Here is a 22,996-nt window from a genome sequence, read left to right on the forward strand (position 1 = left end):
ACACTCCTACAGAGAGGCACAAAACAGGAAGATGCTGGATGCCATCGCTAATTTCTCTTTCAACTGTGAACAAAGAATACAAAAGAACTGATCAGAATTCAATCATAGCCAAGCAACCATCCAGGCATGGGTCATGTCTTAATCTCAATACTCAAGAAGATGATCAGTTTTAGCCTCCATGTCAAACAATATTGTCTTTTTATTTTTATTTAAAATGTAAATAAATGAGAAAATAAAAATTAACAATATGCCTGCTATTCCAAATGCTCATCTTGCAGAAAATTTTTTTATATACACTTCAAAGAAAGCTGACTAACTGAGGTTTCCCTACACACCCTCATGAGATTGGACAGCCTTATAAAAAGGGTGAAAACCAAACTGTATAGGACAGTTTATGCTTTTCTGAAAAGACATGATGTGTCCTTGAGGAAACTGTTCAGCCTCCCATTTGAAAATGCAGATGAAAGCATCTGCCATACAGTGAATAGGATGGTTATCCAGCACCAATTCATGACTGGAGATAGTCGTATATATAACAGTATGTTACAGTTATGAGCACAGCCGAGGTAATTACGATAAATCCATAAATGCTACCTTAAAAAGCCATTTTCTTATTTCATAAAGGCAAAAAGCATTTCATTTCATTCCCAGTACCAGTATATCTATACTACCTAATTCAATAAAAGTAATGCAAGTTTTGGTGCAATGGTACAGTTACATAAGTTAATATCTGCATGAAGTATTTATCTTGCAAAAAAGATTTGTGTACCAATGTGCAAGAGGTTTTATCTATGTCAGAAGTACTGAGGAGATCAGACACATGGAAAACGTAAGTAATACCCTGGCTGCTACAGATGCAAAACTGTATCACAAAGGTAAACAATTCATAGCCTCTTTCCCAGGGAAGATTTGAGTAAAAGCATGCAAACCATAGATGTCTAGAGGCCAGCAGAAATTCATCTACTGGTTACCAATCAGCAAAGCCTTCTGAAAGTCCTGGGGAAAATGGCATTTGCATTCAACTCAGCTACAGGCACGACCATCCTTCTGCAGTGCCGGTACGTACTGTACTGATTTCAATCAATATGCCATAGTATGAGGCTGCAGGCAGCCAAATTTTTTATTTATTTTTTTTAATAAGGAATGAAATTATTCTTAAATGTGTCAGGAAACATTTACAGACAACAAGAAGAAAGCACAACCATGAAAATGAAGCTCAATACTAGCCCCCATTGTTCATCAGCAATCCAGTAAAAGCAGGGTGAACAAGAATTTCCATTTAATTGCCTTCAACAGCACTCGAGATGAGGATTTAAATTCCCTTCCTAAGAATTGCTTCCAGGCACAGAAAATACAAGAAAAGGAAAGCTTACAACAAAGAGCACCATTTATCTAGAACACAACTAATTAGTTTTACACCAGTGATTGAAAAGCAGTTCCATTTAAAATGAGTCTGGCCAACAATAAAATTATTTCTATTAACAAAATGATCATTAATGAACAGTAAGACAGCATAAAAATTTACACCAGTGTTTATACAGATGCTTCTAAAAGTTCATAAGCACTTTAAGTTCTTAATTTGTTTGTTATTACTTTTGCTCTTGTTTGATATTACTATTGTTATTCCTGTTGCTTCCAATTCCTTCCGTAAACTGACAGCAAACCAGTCCTGACTATGTCACAGGTCATTCATGAAAATCCCTCCTTGTGATTACATAACATACTTAATGTCAGCATGTGGCAACCACGGTTGGACTTAGAACAACAGCATCAGAGAACTGAGTGCAAGGGAAGAGATGCATGTTCCAGCTCCTGGATCTGAAGTACGTAAGCTGCTGGGACCATACTAGCTTTGAGAACGACTATTTCTAAGCTCAAAGTTTAAAGAGGATGAAAGAATATTCAGACATTTCTGCTGCTTCAGGCATTTACATGAGCTATCACCAATTTCAGTTGGAAAAAGCTCTAAACAAAGGTATGTCTGACGGAGCAAGAAACACAAATTAAAAAACACGCATTTCTTTTCAAAGGTAGGCTTCACTGAAGTGCTGCCAGGTCATACGCTGGACTCACCTAACACACAAAGCCGTGTAAGATGGCGGACTGGCACTCCGCTGAGTAGCACTGCAGTCACACCACAGGTGCCCAAAGCAACCTGTTTTAAACAGAAGAAGGCAGACCATGCCCCATTGTCTGTGTTTAACTTAAGTACCTTCAGTACCTAATGGGAGCCTATAAAAATGACAAATAAAGCCTTCTTACATGATCTGACAGCAACAGGACAGGGGGAACAGTTTTAAACTAAAACAGCAGAGATTTCGATTACATGTCACGAGGAAATTCTTTACCCAGAGGACAGTGAGGCCCTGGCACAGCTGCCCAGAGAAGCTGTGGGGGCCCCACCCCTGGAGGCATTCAGGGCAGCGTTGGTTGGGGCCCTGAGCAGCCTGAGCATGGCAGGGGTTAGAACCGGGTGAGGTGAGCTTTGAGAACCATTCCAACCCAAACCATTCTATGATATGATCACATTCTATGATTTCTACTTCTGTCAGTGCAACAGATCAGGCTACTATGTGCCACCCTCATATAAGAAAGTGACAATAGTCCAGTCCCACCATTACATTTCACTACAGCACTTTCCATGGCACTGAAGGGCTGCCTAACTCCCACAATGGCCGCCACACACCTGAAGAGCAGGGGAACAGCAGCACGGGCAGGAGAAGGCTCCGTTCAGCAAGGGAGTGCTCAGCTTGCAAGCTAAATCTGTCACAGCATTAGATGCCAGATCTTTCCTTACTAAAAAGAAGCCTTCACGTGCCTCGGAACATCCAACTTACAGAGTAACGGAGATCAGTACAAGCAGAGTGGGCATTGGCATGGTTGCAGCACCAGAAACCAAACACTGATGCTTTTTACAAATGTTTCATGATTTCCAACCGTTTTGAAGAAACATTAATGTACATAAATAACAAAACTTATTTTTGTACTTATTTTTTAATAAAACATTTGAGAATTTCGCTCATGAAAAACATCGCTAAAAATCACACAATAACGTTAAAGGTTAGCAGTCAAGTGGGCACACACTACTCGCTGTCCAGGCCATGGGTTGGACACATCTGGTTTAGTCGTAGACCTGGCACAGTTCAGTTAACGGCTGGACTTGATGATTTCAGAGGTCTTTTCCAACCCAAATGATGTCACTGAGCAAACAGGCTAACACATCACCAAGCAACAGATTGTGACTGCATGGCCTTCAGTGCTTCCATCGGGACGTTAGCAGAGCCTGCCTCAGTCTGGCTTGTTCCTGGCTTCCCACTGAGCAGCTTTGCGAGGTTTGGAAGGCGAGCAAGGATTTGGCTGTGCTGGGCCGTGCCTGTGGCTGCTTCCAGCAGTTCCCAGTGCCCGTCCTCACAGCATCGTTCGTGTTTCCCTGGCCCTGCCCAGTGCAGGCAGCCAGGGCCCCGCAGGACGTACCCGCAGCAGCGGAGGTGAGCGGTGCAGGGACACATCCTTGGGGTGCCTGGCCCCGTGCTGCTGGGGAGCACAAGACAGCCCAGCCGTGAGGCCAGGAGGGCTTTCTGCTGAGGAAACGGGTCTTTCCTCAGCACTCCCTGGGACCATGAGTGACTGTGACCTCTCTTCCTCTTGCAGTGCGCGACACCAGCGCTGCAGCACCCGTGAAGGAAGGCAGTTCGTCACCCAGCACTCTCCTCACGTGCAGCAGCCACAAGACCATGGCCGCAGCAGAGGCATGGACATGTCCCATCTGCTGTGAGGCACGACGGGACGTTGCGTATGCAACACCGTGCAACCATCAGTTCTGCCTCGGCTGCATCCAGCGGTGGGCCATACTGAAATCCAGCTGCCCGCTCTGCAGGACGGTCATGAGGACCATCAAGGTCTCCATGTGGGGAGACGAACATCACATCGAGTGCGTTGTCTCCCCACCCGCAGTGCCGGTCCCTGCCCAATTCCACCACGGCAGCATCACCCGCCCCAACCGCACTGCAGCACACGCTACATCCTCTGCGCCGCTACCACCGCAGCAGAGGGCTGCAGCGCCAGAGATGAGGGCGACAGTGGGCGGCCTCCTGCCGCAGCAGTGGGCAGCAGCCTTCAGGGAGCGACGCCACATCCTCGACCCCGTGCTGCCCGGCCTGCACCAGAAGCTCTCCGCCATCCCTGGGTTCCAGTGGTGGCAGGTCAGGTCTACCGAGAGCCTGTTCCTATGCTGCCTGTGTCAGCTGGGGCTGGACAGGGATGCCATGGTGCGGTGCATAGAGCCCAGCGTGGGACCCAGCGCCGTGCCCATCATCCACTGGCTCATTGACACCATCGTCAGCCGCTGCGGCCGCGACGCCCGGACGATGCTGGGCCTCGAAGATGAGAGCACTGCCCGGGGGCAGGACGACAGCAGCACGGCTTTCTCCCCACAGACAAACCGCACCCCCCGCGCCACACCCTCCAGCAGCTCCGAGGGTCCCAACGCCGAGGAGCTGCCCGGCACATCCAGCCGAGTCCTTCACGGGGGTGCTGGCGAGCTCCCTGCCGCACCCAGCCCCAGGGAGCAGCAGCAGCCCCACGAGGAGCCGGGGCACGAGGCAGCAGGACCCAGCGCCCAGCACCGCAGCCTCAGCCGCCCCGCTCCAGGCCGGGGCTGGAAGCGCTCTGCTGGGGAGCCCCGGCGCCGCAAGAAGAGGAGGGCCGACAGCACCCAGCGTGCTCCGCAGCCCTGCAAGAGGCTGCCTCCCCGGCGCCTCTAGCGGGGCTTACATTCCATTTTAAAACACAAAATATATGTGTTTCCAAAGAATATGCTACTGAGAAAGTCTCCTTCTTAACCAAAACACAGCTGCTACTGCCATGTGCACACTGCTGCTCCCTGCAGGTATTCAAATGAGTGACCATGTGGCACTTAGGACATGGTTTAGCATTTGGGTGTCCAACCTTTGGTGTTCCTGGGACACACTGAGGGAAAGGCTTTTGTCTCAGGTCACATCACAAATATATAACATACTGTACACCTAACATAACTTCTTTTTCAAAATATATTCACTAGAAGTATTTTTAAAAAGAGTGCAACCAAAGCATAAAACTAATGGGATGTCCGACCTTGTTATAGGAAAATTGAAAATGCAGCCACAACTGTACAAAAAATCGACACTATTTTGGTGGTCTCGAAATCTATTCTCAAATTCCTGTACCAAAAGAGAAATCACAGCTGCATATTTTTCACTGTTCACAAAGCCGTATCAAACTGCACACACTTATTTGCCATAACCGCAGTCAGTGCTGCACTGCACTATCCCTGTGCCCTGGTTTCAACCCAGGCAGTGCCAACCACACACCCATGTTTACACACACACAGAAATGCAATCCAGCGCTGATGAATTCAGAACACTGCCAGAAATGGAGATGGATTTTTGATTTACAAAACTGACCCAACCCCAAAGGCTGCTTTGAAAATAGCAACTCGTGGTTTTATTTCAGGGCTATTCAATCCATTTTTGCTCACATGCTCCAAGCAATTCTATGAAGGCCTGTTCAGCAGGAGCAGCACTGCAGCTCAGCTGGGCCAGCCACACGCAGTATACCATCTCACAGCTCAGGACAGAAACATACTGAATCTACTCCCATAGAGATCTGGGAATGGTAAAGGAAGGAATGAAGACAAACATCTGGAACGTCATTACAGTCATGGCTGCTGTAAAGCCCATTGCTTAAGCTGATGCCTGGCTGAATACAAGCACCAACGACCAGAAGAAATCAAGAAATAGAAGAAGTAAATATGTGGTACAAGAGAAAATATTCAAACGGTTGATATTAAAAGTCCTTCTGCATATTTAAATGGTGTGCTGTAACTTACTACACAGCCCAGGTTTATTAGCAGAGATACTAAATAAAAATAACAAACACGGGGAAAGTAAAAGAAGCACAAAGCAATAAATGCTTAAAACATTTGTCTGCTCGGAAATATAGCAAACAAATCAGACAGCCCTGCTGGCATAGCAGTATATTTACTAGGGCATCAGTCCCATGGGTCAAAAGGTTAAATGTCTGAGCCACAGCGAGAATCACAGGAGACAGGAAGCTATTTGACTTGATACCAAGATAACCACGTTTTCATTGCTGACCATGGTAATGCAGCACAAAACACAGATAATATTTGAATGACAGCAGACAGTAACATTCTTTGGCAACAAAGAATGGGTATGTTTGGAAACAAGACAGGGAGTTTACTTTTAATTCAGTGAAATACGCCAGAGAAAGGTGTCATTAATCAACTTTTTACACAAGTTTGATTTAGCAGAAATTTCATGGCAAATCACAAGATTAGATTGCATGACTCTTAACAGCATTTGATCCCGCTTAAGCAAAAGTCAATTTAATAAAATAATTCAACAGAATTTGCTACAATCACAACGTTAGACGGGGTGACACTTAATGGCACTTAATGATTATTTAATACTGTGATACCATGGAGTTTGCTACAACCAAAACAATAACCTAAGTAAAATTTCAGCAGTGACAAAGCTCACACAAGACTGTGCTGCAGGGCACTGGAGGGTACCAAGTGCAGTTGGGCACCCAAGGATTTCCCCCTTGGTGAATTCCTCACCCTTCTCCCTCAACCGTGCTTCCCAGCCAGCAAGCTCTGGGCCAGGAGCAGTCCACGTCCTGCCCTGGGGGTGCCCTGACACATTTCCCACAGGACGGAGATGAAGGGTCACAGCCTGCAACAGACTTCAAGGGATTCTTTGCTTAGGACTCTTGGTAACTTTCCATTCTGGCCTCAACTCGGGCGAGGTAACTCTGGAACTTTCCACCAACCATACAATGCCAGTACTTCCCAGACTGGGCACTTCTGCTACCTTTCACATCACACTATGATCCAGGCAGCAGAAGTTCTCAAGGTTCATCCCAAATGTCTGTGCTTGTAACAAAGGAAAGAACACTACACTGGCTTATCCTCAGGTTCTAGGCTGGCCCAACCCACAGAAGATCCTGGATTTTGGAGAAGTCAGAGTAAAAAGACGACAGTTTCCATATTAAAAGACGATGGCATCTGTCAAAAGTACTGAGGAGCCAGGCTTCTCAGGGCAAAAAGCACTGAAAATAAGCACAGAGACAATGTCCAGATCTTTTTTTGAGAGACCATGATAATATTTGCTGTTTTCAGAATGAAGATATCACACTCAGCATACAGAAGGATGTTATGTTCTGCACTGTCCAGGGAATCAGTACAAAGAGTGGGAAGAGTTATTAAAAATTATGAATGGTTCTTAACTTGGATTGCTAGAAACACATCCTGCATCAAAAAATCTGAAAAGGCGGCAGATGAATGCATCTCTAACAAAAAGCTTTTCATGAAGCCATCACCCTTATGACCCACTTCCTGATTTTAGGAGCACTGTTCTCCTGCTGAGCAAAATAGTAATGTAAAGACCTGGAAATACGTTACCCACGTGCTGTGTCTGAACAGAAGCAGCACTTCATATGAGCCACCAGCCTGTGTTTATTAGATACCTGGCCAAGCCTCTTCCCACAGACCAAGGAGGCAACCTGGGTCCTGCAAGCAGCCACCTTGTTTGGCCATCGCCCCTCTGGAAGAAACCCAGACTTTCATTCTGTGGCCTCATTGCAGCTATAGTACAGGTGGCACCGTGCCAAGAAGTGGATGAAAGGGGGAAGAAAGAAAATGTCAGCTATTCTTGGTTGTGATAAACAGAACTGGGAGGGCTTCTTTGGAAAAGACTTCCAAGTCACTGCCCTATGACTGGCGGTGTGCAGATAAATAGGAGGGCCAAGCTGCAGAAAACAAAAACCTTCATGAGGGGAAGAAAAACATGTCATGTCCATCAAGTGTCCTATGCACCTGTACAGAGTCTATTCATAGATATAAGGAATTGGAGCATAGTTATGATTCAGGGGATTTTTCAAAGCTACATGAAGCCACCATCTACACTTAAGTGATACCAGCAACTGATTAATTCCTTCTGTAAATCAACAGCAAACCAGTCCTGACTATGTCACTGGTCATTCATGAAAATCCCTCCTTGTGATTACACAACATACTTAATGTCAGCATGTGGCAACCACGGTTGGACTTAGAACAACAGCATCAGAGAACTGAGTGCAAGGGAAGAGATGCGTGTTCCAGCTCCTGGATCTGAAGTACGTAAGCTGCTGTGGGACCATACTAGCTTTGAGAACGACTATTTCTAAGCTCAAAGTTTAAAGAGGATGAAAGAATATTCAGACATTTCTGCTGCTTCAGGCATTTACATGAGCTATCACCAATTTCAGTTGGAAAAAGCTCTAAACAAAGGTATGTCTGACGGAGCAAGAAACACAAATTAAAAAACACGCATTTCTTTTCAAAGGTAGGCTTCACTGAAGTGCTGCCAGGTCATATGCTGGACTCACCTAACACACAAAGCTGTGTAAGATGGCGGACTGGCACTCCGCTGAGTAGCACTGCAGTCACACCACAGGTGCCCAAAGCAACCTGTTTTAAACAGAAGAAGGCAGACCATGCCCCATTGTCTGTGTTTAACTTAAGTACCTTCAGTACCTAATGGGAGCCTATAAAAATGACAAATAAAGCCTTCTTACATGATCTGAGAGCAACAGGACAAGGGGAACAGTTTTAAACTAAAACAGCAGAGATTTCGATTACATGTCACGAGGAAATTCTTTACCCAGAGGACAGTGAGGCCCTGGCACAGCTGCCCAGAGAAGCTGTGGGGGCCCCACCCCTGGAGGCATTCAGGGCAGCGTTGGTTGGGGCCCTGAGCAGCCTGAGCATGGCAGGGGTTAGAACCGGGTGAGGTGAGCTTTGAGAACCATTCCAACCCAAACCATTCTATGATATGATCACATTCTATGATTTCTACTTCTGTCAGTGCAACAAATCAGGCTACTATGTGCCACCCTCATATAAGAAAGTGACAATAGTCCAGTCCCACCATTACATTTCACTTCAGCACTTTCCATGGCACTGAAGGGCTGCCTAACTCCCACAATGGCCGCCACACACCTGAAGAGCAGGAGAGCAGCAGCACGGGCAGGAGAAGGCTCCGTTCAGCAAGGGAGTGCTCAGCTTGCAGGCTAAATCTGTCACAGCATTGTATGCCAGATCTTTCCTTACTAAAAAGAAGCCTTCACGTGCCTTAGAACATCCAACTTACAGAGTAACGGAGCTCAGTGCAAGCAGAGTGGGCATTGGCATGGTTGCAGCACCAGAAATCAAACACTGATGCCTTCTACAAATGTTTCATGATTTCCAACCGTTTTTAAGTCACTCCTCAAAGTTTAAGAGAAGATTGCTACAAATGAAGAACAAAACACAAGATAACAGATAAGAAGCAACAGAATAGGGGCTTAAAAGAAAGTCAGCGTCATGGCTTTTTTTTCTGTGTCAGTGTCATGGATTTTTTTTCTGAAGACCACTGCATGTGCAATTTCACACAAATGGAAAGAACAAACTTGAGCTAAAGACAAGATGTCAATGGAATGAAAAGCAGGCCTGGAATCCAGGAAAGGACAACATGAAAACAATGAAGTTCAGGATTTTTACCTGACATTTTTGAGGAACAAAACAAAATAGTGAGGAACGCTATCAAGCCCACCCTTCACTCCTAACACATACAGAAGACAGTGTGCCATTACCAAGTAACAAGAAGATACATGATAGGAACTTCAAACATGGTGTCCCCATTCCCACGTGATGATCATTTGTCCTCTTGTACACACATACATGTCTTGGTCCTTGCAACTGTTGCAAATGGTTATGGAAGTGAGTGAAGGAAATCTATGACAGAACATGTATAAGCCAACAGAAGTTAGACAACTTAGAGAATCTGGTAAAACTAGTACCACTTTCATAATGCCTACACGAGCACGAGCACTAGAGATGACTTCTGGAAGAAAATTTAAAAAAATTATACCATCTCACAATCTCATTAAAAGATCTCATCATTCTACATGCACGAAAATAGCATTCAGTAGTCCAACACAGCAAAGGTGTTGTTGACAAGTGTCTGTCATATTTCACAGTCTGGCTCCCTGGGACATATAGAGCAAAGAAGAATTGCCTCAGGACACATAAAATAAAGAACACAGTTGATGTATATAAATAACAAAACTTATTTTTGTACTTATTCTTTAATAAAACATTTGAGAATTTCACTCATGAAAAACATCACTAAAAATCACACAATAACATTAAAGGTTAGCAGTCAAGTGGGCACACACTACTCGCTGTCCAGGCCATGGGTTGGACACATCTCGTTTAGTCGTAGACCTGGCACAGTTCAGTTAACGGCTGGACTTGATGATTTCAGAGGTCTTTTCCAACCCAAATGATGTCACTGAGCAAACAGGCTAACACATCACCAAGCAACAGATTGTGACTGCATGGCCTTCAGTGCTTCCATCGGGACGTTAGCAGAGCCTGCCTCAGTCTGGCTTGTTCCTGGCTTCCCACTGAGCAGCTTTGCGAGGTTTGGAAGGCGAGCAAGGATTTGGCTGTGCTGGGCCGTGCCTGTGGCTGCTTCCAGCAGTTCCCAGTGCCCGTCCTCACAGCATCGTTCGTGTTTCCCTGGCCCTGCCCAGTGCAGGCAGCCAGGGCCCCGCAGGACGTACCCGCAGCAGCGGAGGTGAGCGGTGCAGGGACACATCCTTGGGGTGCCTGGCCCCGTGCTGCTGGGGAGCACAAGACAGCCCAGCCGTGAGGCCAGGAGGGCTTTCTGCTGAGGAAACGGGTCTTTCCTCAGCACTCCCTGGGACCATGAGTGACTGTGACCTCTCTTCCTCTTGCAGTGCGCGACACCAGCGCTGCAGCACCCGTGAAGGAAGGCAGTTCGTCACCCAGCACTCTCCTCACGTGCAGCAGCCAGAAGACCATGGCCGCAGCAGAGGCATGGACATGTCCCATCTGCTGTGAGGCACGACGGGACGTTGCGTATGCAACACCATGCAACCATCAGTTCTGCCTCGGCTGCATCCAGCGGTGGGCCATACTGAAATCCAGCTGCCCGCTCTGCAGGACGGTCATGAGGACCATCAAGGTCTCCATGTGGGGAGATGAACATCACATTGAGTGCGTTGTCTCCCCACCCGCAGTGCCGGTCCCTGCCCAATTCCACCACGGCAGCATCACCCGCCCCAACGGCACTGCAGCACACGCTCCATCCTCTGCGCCGCTACCACCGCAGCAGAGGGCTGCAGCGCCAGAGATGAGGGCGACAGTGGGCGGCCTCCTGCCGCAGCAGTGGGCGGCAGCCTTCAGGGAGCGACGCCACATCCTCGACCCCGTGCTGCCCGGCCTGCACCAGAAGCTCTCCGCCATCCCTGGGTTCCAGTGGTGGCAGGTCAGGTCTACTGAGAGCCTGTTCCTATGCTGCCTGTGTCAGCTGGGGCTGGACAGGGATGCCATGGTGCGGTGCATAGAGCCCAGCGTGGGACCCAGCGCCGTGCCCATCATCCACTGGCTCATTGACACCATCGTCAGCCGCTGCGGCCGCGACGCCCGGACGATGCTGGGCCTCGAAGATGAGAGCACTGCCCGGGGGCAGGACGACAGCAGCACGGCTTTCTCCCCACAGACAAACCGCACCCCCCGCGCCACACCCTCCAGCAGCTCCGAGGGTCCCAACGCCGAGGAGCTGCCCGGCACATCCAGCCGAGTCCTTCACGGGGGTGCTGGCGAGCTCCCTGCCGCACCCAGCCCCAGGGAGCAGCAGCAGCCCCACGAGGAGCCGGGGCACGAAGCAGCAGGACCCAGTGCCCAGCACCGCAGCCTCAGCCGCCCCGCTCCAGGCCGGGGCTGGAAGCGCTCTGCTGGGGAGCCCCGGCGCCGCAAGAAGAGGAGGGCCGACAGCACCCAGCGTGCTCCGCAGCCCTGCAAGAGGCTGCCTCCCCGGCGCCTCTAGCGGGGCTTACATTCCATTTTAAAACACAAAATATATGCGTTTCCAAAGAATATGCTACTGAGAAAGTCTCCTTCTTAACCAAAACACAGCTGCTACTGCCATGTGCGCACTGCTGCTCCCTGCAGGTATTCAAATGAGTGACCATGTGGCACTTAGGACATGGTTTAGCATTTCGGTGTCCAACCTTTGGTGTTCCTGGGACACACTGAGGGAAGGGCTTTTGTCTCAGGTCGCTTATCAAATATATAATATAGTTACTTTATACAAATAACAAAGCAATTTTAAAAAAATACATTTACTAAGAATATTTTTTTAAAGAGAGCAACCAAAGCATAAAACTGAAAATGGTGTCACAACTATACACACATCTGTTTCACACAACGCTACGGCAGGTTGTGTACTTACTCCAAGTGCTGGGTAATCTCATTCCTCTAGTGCAAGTAAGAGTTTAAGTCATATGGATGTACTGTTAGTGGTTTGCTGATAAACAGGAGTCCAAGCTGCAGAAAGCAGGAACCTTCATGAGAGAAAGTATAACAAACACGATAAAAAAAACAAACACCACACAGTGAACCATCTGGTGGTAAAAATGGAGCAATGGTGAGGCTGGTCATAAGAGATTACACATTGCCCTTGTCCATCAGGAGGAGCTTGTAGAATTTTTCATTGACGTCCTGGTCTCTCTCCATGTATACAGAAGTATTGCTCTAATATAGTTAAAAGGAAAATGAATTTCAATCATATCATCTAGAGATTGCTGTTCATGCCTGGTTGGTAGTGTAATGCCACAATGTAATGTAATACTATAGCAGAAAAAAGGAAGAGGAATTGCTTTAGGACATTTTCAAGACTGGGAGGCTTCAGCAAATCAGCCATCTTTTTTAAAGAAAGGGCACAAAAATGGAATAGAAAAAAAAATAAAAACAAGTGAAGCACAGGCTGCTGTTCAAGTCATGGTAGAGACAGAAAAGGAATCACAGGAACGGTGATTACATATTGAGTAATACACAAACAGCAGCTTCAGAAACTTGGCAGGAAGAATAGGCCTAGAAACAGCCATGAAAGTGGAGACATTAGAAATGGAAACATTCAGCATGGCTCATTTAGCAGGACATTCTGAAAGTCCTAAAGAACACCGTGAATACTCTCCCTACACTCCATCAGAAACAAAATAAACCAAACGCAAAAACTTTGTGACAGAGCACATTATTAAACAGAGAGAGATGTGGATCATAAGTGAAGCCGAAATGAGCAAATTATTACTGAAATGAAATTAGATGCCAGTCAAGTTAGAACCATACCAAATTATATTAAGCCCTTGAATAGGGAGACATGAGTGATTTGCAATGGAAGGGTAAAATATAGATCAAAATCAAATTGCTCAAGCAACCAGAATAGTAGATGACAGGGTTGTGCTCAATTCAGAAATGCAAGCTAATCCAATAACTAAAAATGAGTTAATAAGATGGAATTGATGAGTCCTACAGTGCTTTAAGGGCTTTACTGTATTATCAGATAGCCTTTATATTATACAGTTCTCAGATCTCTCTTTTTCTTACTGCTCTTCACAAAAGTCACTGCAGAGAACTGCAGCTGCATTTATGCTTAAGAATAAGAAGGAATAGAGTCACAATTGAAGGCAGCTTCAAACAAACAGAATATGAAGGATGAAGACATCTCTTGAAGGTGATTACTGACCCCACTAGAGAGCAGCAGCTAGGCTGAGTGAGCTAATATCAGAAGGGCTGAATGATTTAACAGGAAGAAAAAGATGAATTTCTGCATGCTTTTTTAATGAGGATGAAGAAGGGCCTATTTAAGTGGTAATCTATTACAATGAAGGACCAGAAAGTCAAGCAAAATTTAAGGATGAGAAAGAACCAATAAGAAAGAGAAATGGATATCTCACAAGTTGGAAATGAAAGACTGAGAATGCCTTTAAAGGAGGCATTTCTAGTATGAAACAAAGACTGTAAGTGGCACAAAACAAACAGAAATGGGTCTGGGACTACTTAGATAAATGGGATGAAGATACAGCTGAGATAAGAAATGTGGAGCTGTTGGATTGGGACCAGAGGAGAGCCATAAAGATTATAGGAGAGGATGGAGCACCTCTCCTATGAAGAAAGGCTGAGAGTTGGGCTTGTTAAGCTTGGAGAGGACTCTGGGAAACCCTCATTTAAGCTTTCCAGTACTCAAAAGGAGTTTATAATTAGGAGGGAGACTGAATTTTAACAGAAAGAGATAGTGACAGAACCATATAATAAAATCACAGAATGGCCTGGGTTGAAAAGGACCACGGTGATCACCTAGTTTCAACCCCCTGCTATGTGCAGGGTCTGCAGCCACCAGACCAGGCTGCCCAGAGCCACATCCAGCCTGGCCTTGAATGCCTCCAGGCATGGGGCATCCACAACCTCCTTGGGCAACCTGTTCCAGTGTGTCACCACCCTCTGAGTGAAAAACTTCCTCCTAATATCTAACCTAAACCTCCCCTGTCTCAGTTTAAAGCCATTCTCGCTTGTCCTATCACTATCCACCCACGTAAAAAGCCATTACTCTTCCTGTTTATATGCTCCCTTCAAGTACTGGAAGACTGCAATGAGATCTCCCTGCAGCCTTCTCTTCTCCAAGATAATCAATCCCTTTCCTCACAGGAGAGGTGCTCCAGCCCTCTGATCATCGTAGTGGCCCTACTCTGGAGCTGCTCCAAGAGCTCCACATCCTTCCTGCACTGGGGCCCCAGACCTGGATGCAGTACTGCAGATGGGGCCTCACAAGAGCCGAGTACAGGGGGACAATCACCTCCCTCTCCCTGCTGGCCACCCCTTTTTTAATGCAGCCCAGAACACAGTTGGCCTTTCGACCTGCAAGTGCGCACTGCTGGCTCGTACAAGAGGGAATGGCTTTAAACTAAACAAGTCAAGATTTAGATTAGATGTCATGAGGAAATTCTTTACCCAGCACTGGCACAGCTGCCCAGAGAAGCTGTGGGGGCCCCATCCCTGGAGGCATTCAGGGCCAAGTTGGATGGGGCCCTGGGCAGCTGAGCTGCTGGGTGATAGCCCTGTGCACGGCAAGGGGTTGGGACTGAGTGGGCTTTAAGGTTCCTTCCAATCCAAGCCATTCTGTGATTCTGTGAAATTAGTGCATAATGAAGAGATCAGATTAATATAGCAGTAATTGTTATATAATTGTAATATTAGGGCAGGAAAACAACAAACAAATCCTAATCCAAACCACCCCTTTATGTTAATTGATTCCAAAGCAAGAGTAAGCAGTATTTAACAGGCTTAAGTACCAGAGGCAATCAGAGGAACTACATAAATAAGAGATGCAATTCACAAACAGATAAAAAGCGCATGTGAAGGACCAGATGTTGTAGCTGTTAAGGGCAAGAAAATAGGTATTTAGCAAAGAAAAGGACTGTCTATGTTCAAATGAAGATGGGCTGAAAGGAAGACTACAAGATATATCAGGCAGCTTGTTTCTGAGGAGTAGTGATTTGGTGCCAATTTAGCTAAATTATATCTGTGAATAAGTTTGAATGTAACTGGATTACTTTGGTTCACCAATATTAAACAATAAGTGTCTGGCCCAGAAGAACTAAAAATGAGAATATCTGAATGAAAACACCTATTACTGGTTCCAGCCATAATCCCACAGAGCCAGTACATGTATCTTGCAGAAGCTGAGGAGCAATTGATGTTTACAACCAATAATTTAAGTCAGCAGCAGGTGTACATCCCCGTGCAGCAGCCTTGCATTATCTGCAGCTCTCCAGTCTCCTGCAGCACTAACAAAACAACAGACTGAATTCTAAATACACAGAATAGTTGCAAATCCAATAGAATGAGCCCCAAATCTTTGAACTCCACCATCTCCAGCTGTAGCTAAAAATGCTACAATTATTCGAGGGGCCGAATGGTGTTCAGCAAATCACTTAGCAAATTCATTTTTACAGTTCCCTTAGTGGAATAACGCTGCTGTGAATTCACTTTGATGTCCCAAGAGAAGCAGCACTGCTTTACTAATAGGTCACAGGCTTTCCTGAGTGCACCTGCTCTTCATCCACAATTGCTACAATTATACTCCTACAGATAACTCAGTGATATCTACCCAACATTTCAAGATGGTTAAAAATAAATTGTCTAACTGGATGGTAAGAACTTCCAGATCTTCCTGCAAATTCAGATTTAATCTGAACTTGCTTCACATAGGGAACAATCTTCACTGTGTGTAGCTTAAAACAGAACATACAGTATCACATAAAAAAATCCCTTTCAAGCAGACTGGAGATAGAGTAATAACAAGCAAAAGCTCCCAGAATATTTTTTTATCTCCCTGTTACAGTACATGAAGTGTAGTATTGGTGGGTTGACCCTGTACTGCAGCCACACAGACTCAGCATCTGAAGATAATGAAATGAAGCAGTTGCTCAAGCAGGAAGATTATGTTTCTGGAGACAACTCAGCTACTTCAAACCACTGCAGAGAGTTGGAACCTGCAATTGATTTGCATCAAACCAATGTCTACAAGAAGCTCACCAGGAAGGCAAGGAATACTTACACAGTGGACTGGGATACAGCTAAATTAAAATTGAGAAGTAGAGATATATAATAAACCTGATAAAGAGACCTTGTTTATCAAGTTTGAGAGGTGCAAGCAAGCCATTAACTAGTAAAGATTCCAAATCCATTTAGGGTAAATAACCAATGAGAAGCTGAAAGTTTCTTACTTTCTTACTAATTGAAAGAAAATTTCAAGCGTTAGTATAAAATCAAGTAGAATCATTGCTCTTGGAACAGCCTGCATTTTCATTAGTTTCAAAGAGTCCACACAGTGCTGTATTTAAAAGTTTTTATGAAATCCCATTTTTGAATATTACAAGAAGCAAAACTAAGCCAATTAAGTATACAAGTGTCCACTCTGTTAAACTATACCTGTGGAGAACTTTAATATAAGTGAAGTATTGAGGTTGGTGCAAAGGGGAATGTATGGTAATATCTGGGTGTGAGAACACCAGAAGATTCCAGGAAAAGGTCATCAAGATATCAGAATATCTTCATATCATTTCTCAAGATGTGTAATTCAGGAAGGCAGAAGATTTGATCCTCATGGCTTGATAAAGGTAGAGTTGGCACCCAAGACACTCAAATAACAATGTAAAGGCAGTTCATAGACTAGAGTTAGGATGACCCCAACTGATCACAGCTGCAGTTCCTAAAGGATACAAAACATTCATCTCAACCAGCACATTACCAAAGTAATGACACAATGACAATTTTACTTCTTCATTCTCTGTGTAATCAGAAGGAAAAAGAAACCTTGACAGAGCACTTGAACACACACCTGTCCAGGTATTTGTGGGAATATGGCTATGAAAGCGTACACGAGTGAAGTCAATTTTGGATTAAAAGAAAATCAACTTCCTCTCCTATAACTAATATTTTGGTTCTTATAGAAACATTTGTATACAGTAGCAAATTATTTGCAGTCCATCACTGAAAAATATCTATACTTTCTAAGGTAAGCCCACAAAACTGCAAATATAGAGCCCTATCAAGAGGATGATAGCAATAAACAGTCTACATGAGTCAGGGACACGACTCGACTGTTTGGACTTGTGAGATGATGGTTACCTGAACAGGTCACTATTAAAGAGGAAACTGTCATAAAGAGAATCAAGTTTAAGCCTGTGCCCAGAGTATTGCTGTAATTAGGTCATAACGAGACTTTAGAGAGATATTTTATGTGCCCTTTTACCATTACTAAGTAAAATGAATTCCCAGCTTCTCAAGAAATCTGGGAATCCAAAATGAATAAATTATCACTAAGGTATTATGACTATCATAATACAAAATACAAAAGCAAAGAAAGAAAACAAAATGAAATCAGGAAATCAGATCTTGACTAAAGAAGTTGAGCTGTCTTTAGGGTACCCAAACAAGACTTCAGATACAACATTCGGTTTCCCCTTTTCATCAGAACTGCCTATGTAGTTTCCAACATACTGACATCCTGGTCTATCTTGATAAACACTTGCATATTGTTCTATTGCTCTGAAAAGAAACACGTATTTCTAGTATTAGCCTAAGTTTTCTAAAGGCCAGGTACCAGTCAGAAGACTGATGGAAAAGCTTGGAAACAACAACTACGTGACTCAAGATCTTGGGTTCAGCAAGTGGCTACAATTTTATAGACTGCATTTTACAGCAGATTAAACAGTTAATGTAATGGTCTCTTGTGGCTTTCAGATTTATTCTGCTCTTAAAATTCTTAGTCTTTTAAAAACACATTTGAAAGAAGCTCATTAACCTTTCTCTTTATATAAATTTAACACAAAGTATTATACTGGTAAGTACTGAGTTCACTTCAGTTAGCAGAAAGCAGTGTTTTAATCGTAATTACACTGACCACCACTGTCACCATCCTCAAAAGCCTATATTTCATCTTCAATATTAACATAACTCCTGAAAAAAAAAAAAACAACAAATCAGTTAGATATCATCAGAATGTATCAGGAGGAAAGTTAGAAATTACACAGGAGCTGCAAGTTAGTTTCTTGGTTTCTTTTACGCCTATCTTGTAAACTTCAGAATAACTTCCAATATGACCTCTTTCCTTTCACTTTACCTATCTTTGTGCACCAGCACACCTTATTGCTACTTGACTAAGTTAATTATTCATTAACCAAGACAATTTTTCTCTTAGGTGGCTGAAACTTACAGGTACCACTTTCAATATGAATAAATAATAGCATGCTGACAGGAATATGGTACTCAGAAGGATGGTGGAGATGGATCAACGTTCATTTTATTTGCTGAGTAGATACTACAGTGATTGTGCTTTTTAACATCATCACATTATCCCGCTAATGTTTTTCAACACTGAAGAAAATAGTCCATTTGCTTCAAAGGGCCTCAGGTATAAAGCAACTACATTTCTACACCTCAAAGTTCTTTGAACTTTAAAAGGCAGGAGGTCAGTGCTTTAGAAACATCAAGTTGTTTGTAACCTAGTTTCAAATCAGGCACTCATAAGTAATTTATTTATGTTATTTTGAAGCTTCCTAGAAAGATGAATTCTAGTTAGTATTTCTACTCAAAAATGAAGCAGAAGGCCTTCTGTAGATTTAAGATAAATAATTGTAACAAAATTTCAATTTGAAGAGCAATGAGTGTAGGATTTGATAAAGGGAAGGAATCAAAATTCCTTCTCCACGCTCCTCTAGGACTGTGTAAACAGGAAATATTTCCACATGTCTTGAAATAGGGAATACAATTTATTATACTTTGATTCCTCTGTTTAAATTACCAAATTGGATCTTTTAATGTTTACTGTCTTTAACTGGTTGATTTAAATTTTATAAGGAACTTTTGATAAGGGCAGTCAAGAAAGAAGAGCTTTTGTTTTGTTTTTAAATCCCCAGGGAAGCGGTGGAGACCGTGGAGGTGTTCAAGAAACCTTTGGATGTGACACTGAGGGACATGGTTAGTGGGCATGGTAGTGACAGGTTAATAACTGGACTGGATGATATTTTCCAACCTCAATGATTCTACAAAATAAGACAGCTAATCTAAGCACTATTCCTGGCAATGGCAGGAGACTGCAACTTTTTTAGACTGTAAAGAACAGTTCTGTGCTCTTCACTAGTGAGACGACAGGAAACACTGAGCTTAAAAAGTCAAACTTTGCGTTCCTTGTTTCTCTCTTTAAAAAAAAATGCTTCCAAATAGTTTGAAGTATGTATAAATCATCATTAGATGTTGCAGTGGTATATTTTTAAAGACTCATCAGTGTATTTTAGAAAGATTGCATAAATGTTGTAAGGTAAATCACATAGCAGGAAGGACAGAAATGCTACCATAATTCTTTATTAAAACAACTGTGGCCCAAGTAGACAGAAACCACAACCATAAAATTACAGTCAATTTTCCTGCTGCTGAAATAACCTCCTGATAACCTCCTGATTTGAAGAAAATATCCACATTTTCACCCAAAGTACCATAACTGTCAACTATGACCATTCTTCAAATCGAAAGAGTTTAGTGCATTTCTGTACTCAGAATTTAAATTGGAAAATCCCTATTACAAATAACAGTTTTGAGATAAACTAATTAGATTCTGAGCTGTTAGAACACTGACAGTGAGTGATGGCCTGGCTGCTTGCCCTATTATTTCTGCTGAAACAGAAAGAAACCCTTATGTTAATAACAGTACTTTACTAGAAGCTTTTTAAGATAAAACACTATATGCAATAAGGAACATGAATTAGTCTTCTGAAAGTACTTTGAAATGATCACTGAAAGATCAGCAGACAATGGTGTACTTATAGCCAGTACTGATGACACTCAAGATGGGAGTTACTGTGAAGGACAACACTGAAGTAACAAGGATTCCCCAGACCAGTTACATAACTTGAAGAAAGATAAGTTAATGTACAATCAGTAATTGAAGCAAAAATAGACATTCAGAATGGCCATGAACTTAGTAGAACAGATCAGAATAGATGCATTTCTGTTTCATCGGCGTGGTCCCACTGGTTTCTACACAGCTATTTTTCACAGGTAGCTTATTTATCATAGAAATTAGATAAGAAAAAAAAAAAAGTATTTTCAGTACCCAAACTTATATAAAAATTTTTTGGGTACTGAAAATACTTTAATATATATATATATTTAATATATATATATATATATAATACTTTTATATATGCAAGTATCCTAGTAGGAATAGAACCAAGCCAAAAAAGTTAATGTCAAGAGCCTGAATCCATTGACAGGTCCAAGGATGCAACTACAGACATTTATCATGTTTTTCACTAACACTGTGAATAACTGATTCCTTTTAAAAGCAGGCTCCTCATCTAAGCACGTAGGTTTTGACTTGTGGCTTCTTGACAGCTAAGATCAATTACTTTGGACTAAGTTTCTTCCCAGCTTATGTGTCCATGACAGAAGCCAGATCTGCAGGTTGCACAGAAACAATCAAGCTGCAAGGCTGTAACATAAGGTACCAGCAAAGACCACAGACAAACAAGCAGGAAATGCTACAAGAGAGAACAGAAAAAAACAAATAATTTCAGCATTGCAAGACAAACAGTATAGAGACACTTCCGTATCTTCAACATTCCTATTGCTGTGACAGCTGCTCTGAAGTAAGGACGGTTAAATTTCAAATATATGTGATATATGGTACCATGAAAACCACAAATAAACTTGGACTTCAGAAAAAAACAACAGTTCATGGAGTTTACAAAGGCTACATATTTGCATTCCTTATTTTGTCACTAACGACGTATCCAGCACTCATCTCATGAGAAGAGACCTGCTTACCCAGAATCATAATACTGCAATAGCAATTCATCTACCAAAAGAGACAGCAGTACACCTGAGCATCTTTAGCAGCTTGATCAATTTTACAGAACAAAGCTGCTGCCTGTTCTAATAGATCTGTAAGAAACAATCTGAACTGCTTCTTTTAAACAAGTTCAACCAATGCTGAGTATGTCAGAATGCTCTATAACACAAGGTTTTTTTTTCTTTAATACGAAGTGGAATAAGGATTGAAGCTCAAACATTTAAAGTCATATGTCATTATCCACATTGCTATCTTCATCTTTTCATTAAGATGGAGAATTAGGCAGCTTCATATAAGCATCTGAGATACTGATACAGACAACTAAAAGTAAATTCTGGTTCCAGGATGGCTAGGTTTCAACTAAAGTCCAAGGACATCATTTCTAAAACCATAACAGAGGAAAAGTAAATAGAAGAGATGCTCTGAAATTTCAAATATGTTTCAAACAGTTATAAACTAATTATCTGCTTTCAGTTATGAAAACAATCCCTTGGCATATCAAGGATTTTATTTGTAGCTGCAATCTACTTCTAGAATCCCAAAGCAAACTCTAAAATACAAACAGCCTCCAAAAGATTATTATCCTCATGCATGATGACTCCAGATATCTGGATCAGTTGAAAAAAAAAAACAAAAAAACATCACATAGAGCATATGCCCACAGCATCAAACGAGCCTACAACACATCTTTTTCATACTACACAAAATCTCTAATTGACAGAAAATCTTCCAGTAATTCTGCTTTCCACACACTGTCCTTTCTTCTTTCCTTTCTGGCAGCTAATTAGAGACCCATCAATTATACTTTTGGGCTGCTTTGTAATAAGTGTGCTTCCAATTACTCCACTTACTCTATCAGGTAGAAAACATCTTATTTCCTCCGGTGGGTACCCTCTGGTTTTATACATTTATTTTTATTTATTTTCTATAAAGAGCTGAGACAGAATCTTACTGAATCAGACTAAACAAGCTGTTTTCCATCACTTAATCTTTCCAATAAATTATTTTAAAACATTTGTCTATTATTCCATGGACACTTCATGCCTACGCAGCCTGTATTATCACAGCAGCATCAAACACTGAAGAGTCTGGAGATATATTTTCTTGTATACAGGATAAGCAAGCTGTAACTCCATAAATAATTGTTTGATGACAATGGGATGAAACTCTTTCCGTATTTTTACATCCCAATATACGTGAATAAATAAGTATAATTATTCCTGTTTTCCATAATTATTATATAGTGTAACAAAAGCAGCAAGTACTTAGATCGTTAGATCTTGTAGCCTATTGAGTTTATGTAGCTGGGGATGGCAGGGAAGTGAGTACTGTTATAAAAACTCTCCACCCTGCTTTGGATTTAGTCCAAGTTGACAGCCTGCGATACAAAGCAGCCTACTGAAATACCAAAGATTATTTTCCATGAATATATTACAGATGAATTGCTTTTAACGTCTTTTGAAAATAATCATATGCCTTATCTACAAAACAACCATACTCAGAAGTTACACCCTGGCACATTTCAGACTAATCGTACTTGTTGGTGCTGCTCACTTTTATAATTTACTTGTCTGGCTATTTTAAAAAATACTGCTTTCACTTCAAATGGGGAAAAAAAAAAAGAGAGAAAAAAAAAAAAAAAAAAGGTGTTTCTCTTCCCACTCACTCCTCTACACAATTTATTCATTCAGCAGTCC

General features: G+C 42.9%; 3 protein-coding genes across 9 annotated transcripts in view; 2 read left to right on the top strand and 1 right to left on the bottom strand.

The window, feature by feature from the left end:
* Positions 1–22,996, bottom strand: part of BICD1 (BICD cargo adaptor 1) — a 176,533-nt gene that overhangs the window by 91,307 nt on the left and 62,230 nt on the right. The gene's annotated exons all lie outside the window — the stretch shown is intronic.
* Positions 3,735–4,763, top strand: LOC146545347 (uncharacterized). The gene has a single exon (XM_085216816.1). It carries the CDS (start codon positions 3,735–3,737, stop codon positions 4,761–4,763), a length of 1,029 nt encoding a protein of 342 aa, XP_085072942.1.
* Positions 10,908–11,936, top strand: LOC109365589 (uncharacterized). The gene has a single exon (XM_085216817.1). It carries the CDS (start codon positions 10,908–10,910, stop codon positions 11,934–11,936), a length of 1,029 nt encoding a protein of 342 aa, XP_085072943.1.

Source organism: Meleagris gallopavo, chromosome 1, assembly GCF_905368555.1.
Source record: "Meleagris gallopavo chromosome 1, MGAL_WU_HG_1.1, whole genome shotgun sequence".
Taxonomy (NCBI): domain Eukaryota; kingdom Metazoa; phylum Chordata; class Aves; order Galliformes; family Phasianidae; genus Meleagris; species Meleagris gallopavo.

Bases quoted from the DNA above. Each gene is read 5' to 3' on its own strand.
- LOC146545347 (XM_085216816.1), top strand. From the start codon at position 3,735: ATGGCCGCAGCAGAGGCATGGACATGTCCCATCTGCTGTGAGGCACGA.
- LOC109365589 (XM_085216817.1), top strand. From the start codon at position 10,908: ATGGCCGCAGCAGAGGCATGGACATGTCCCATCTGCTGTGAGGCACGA.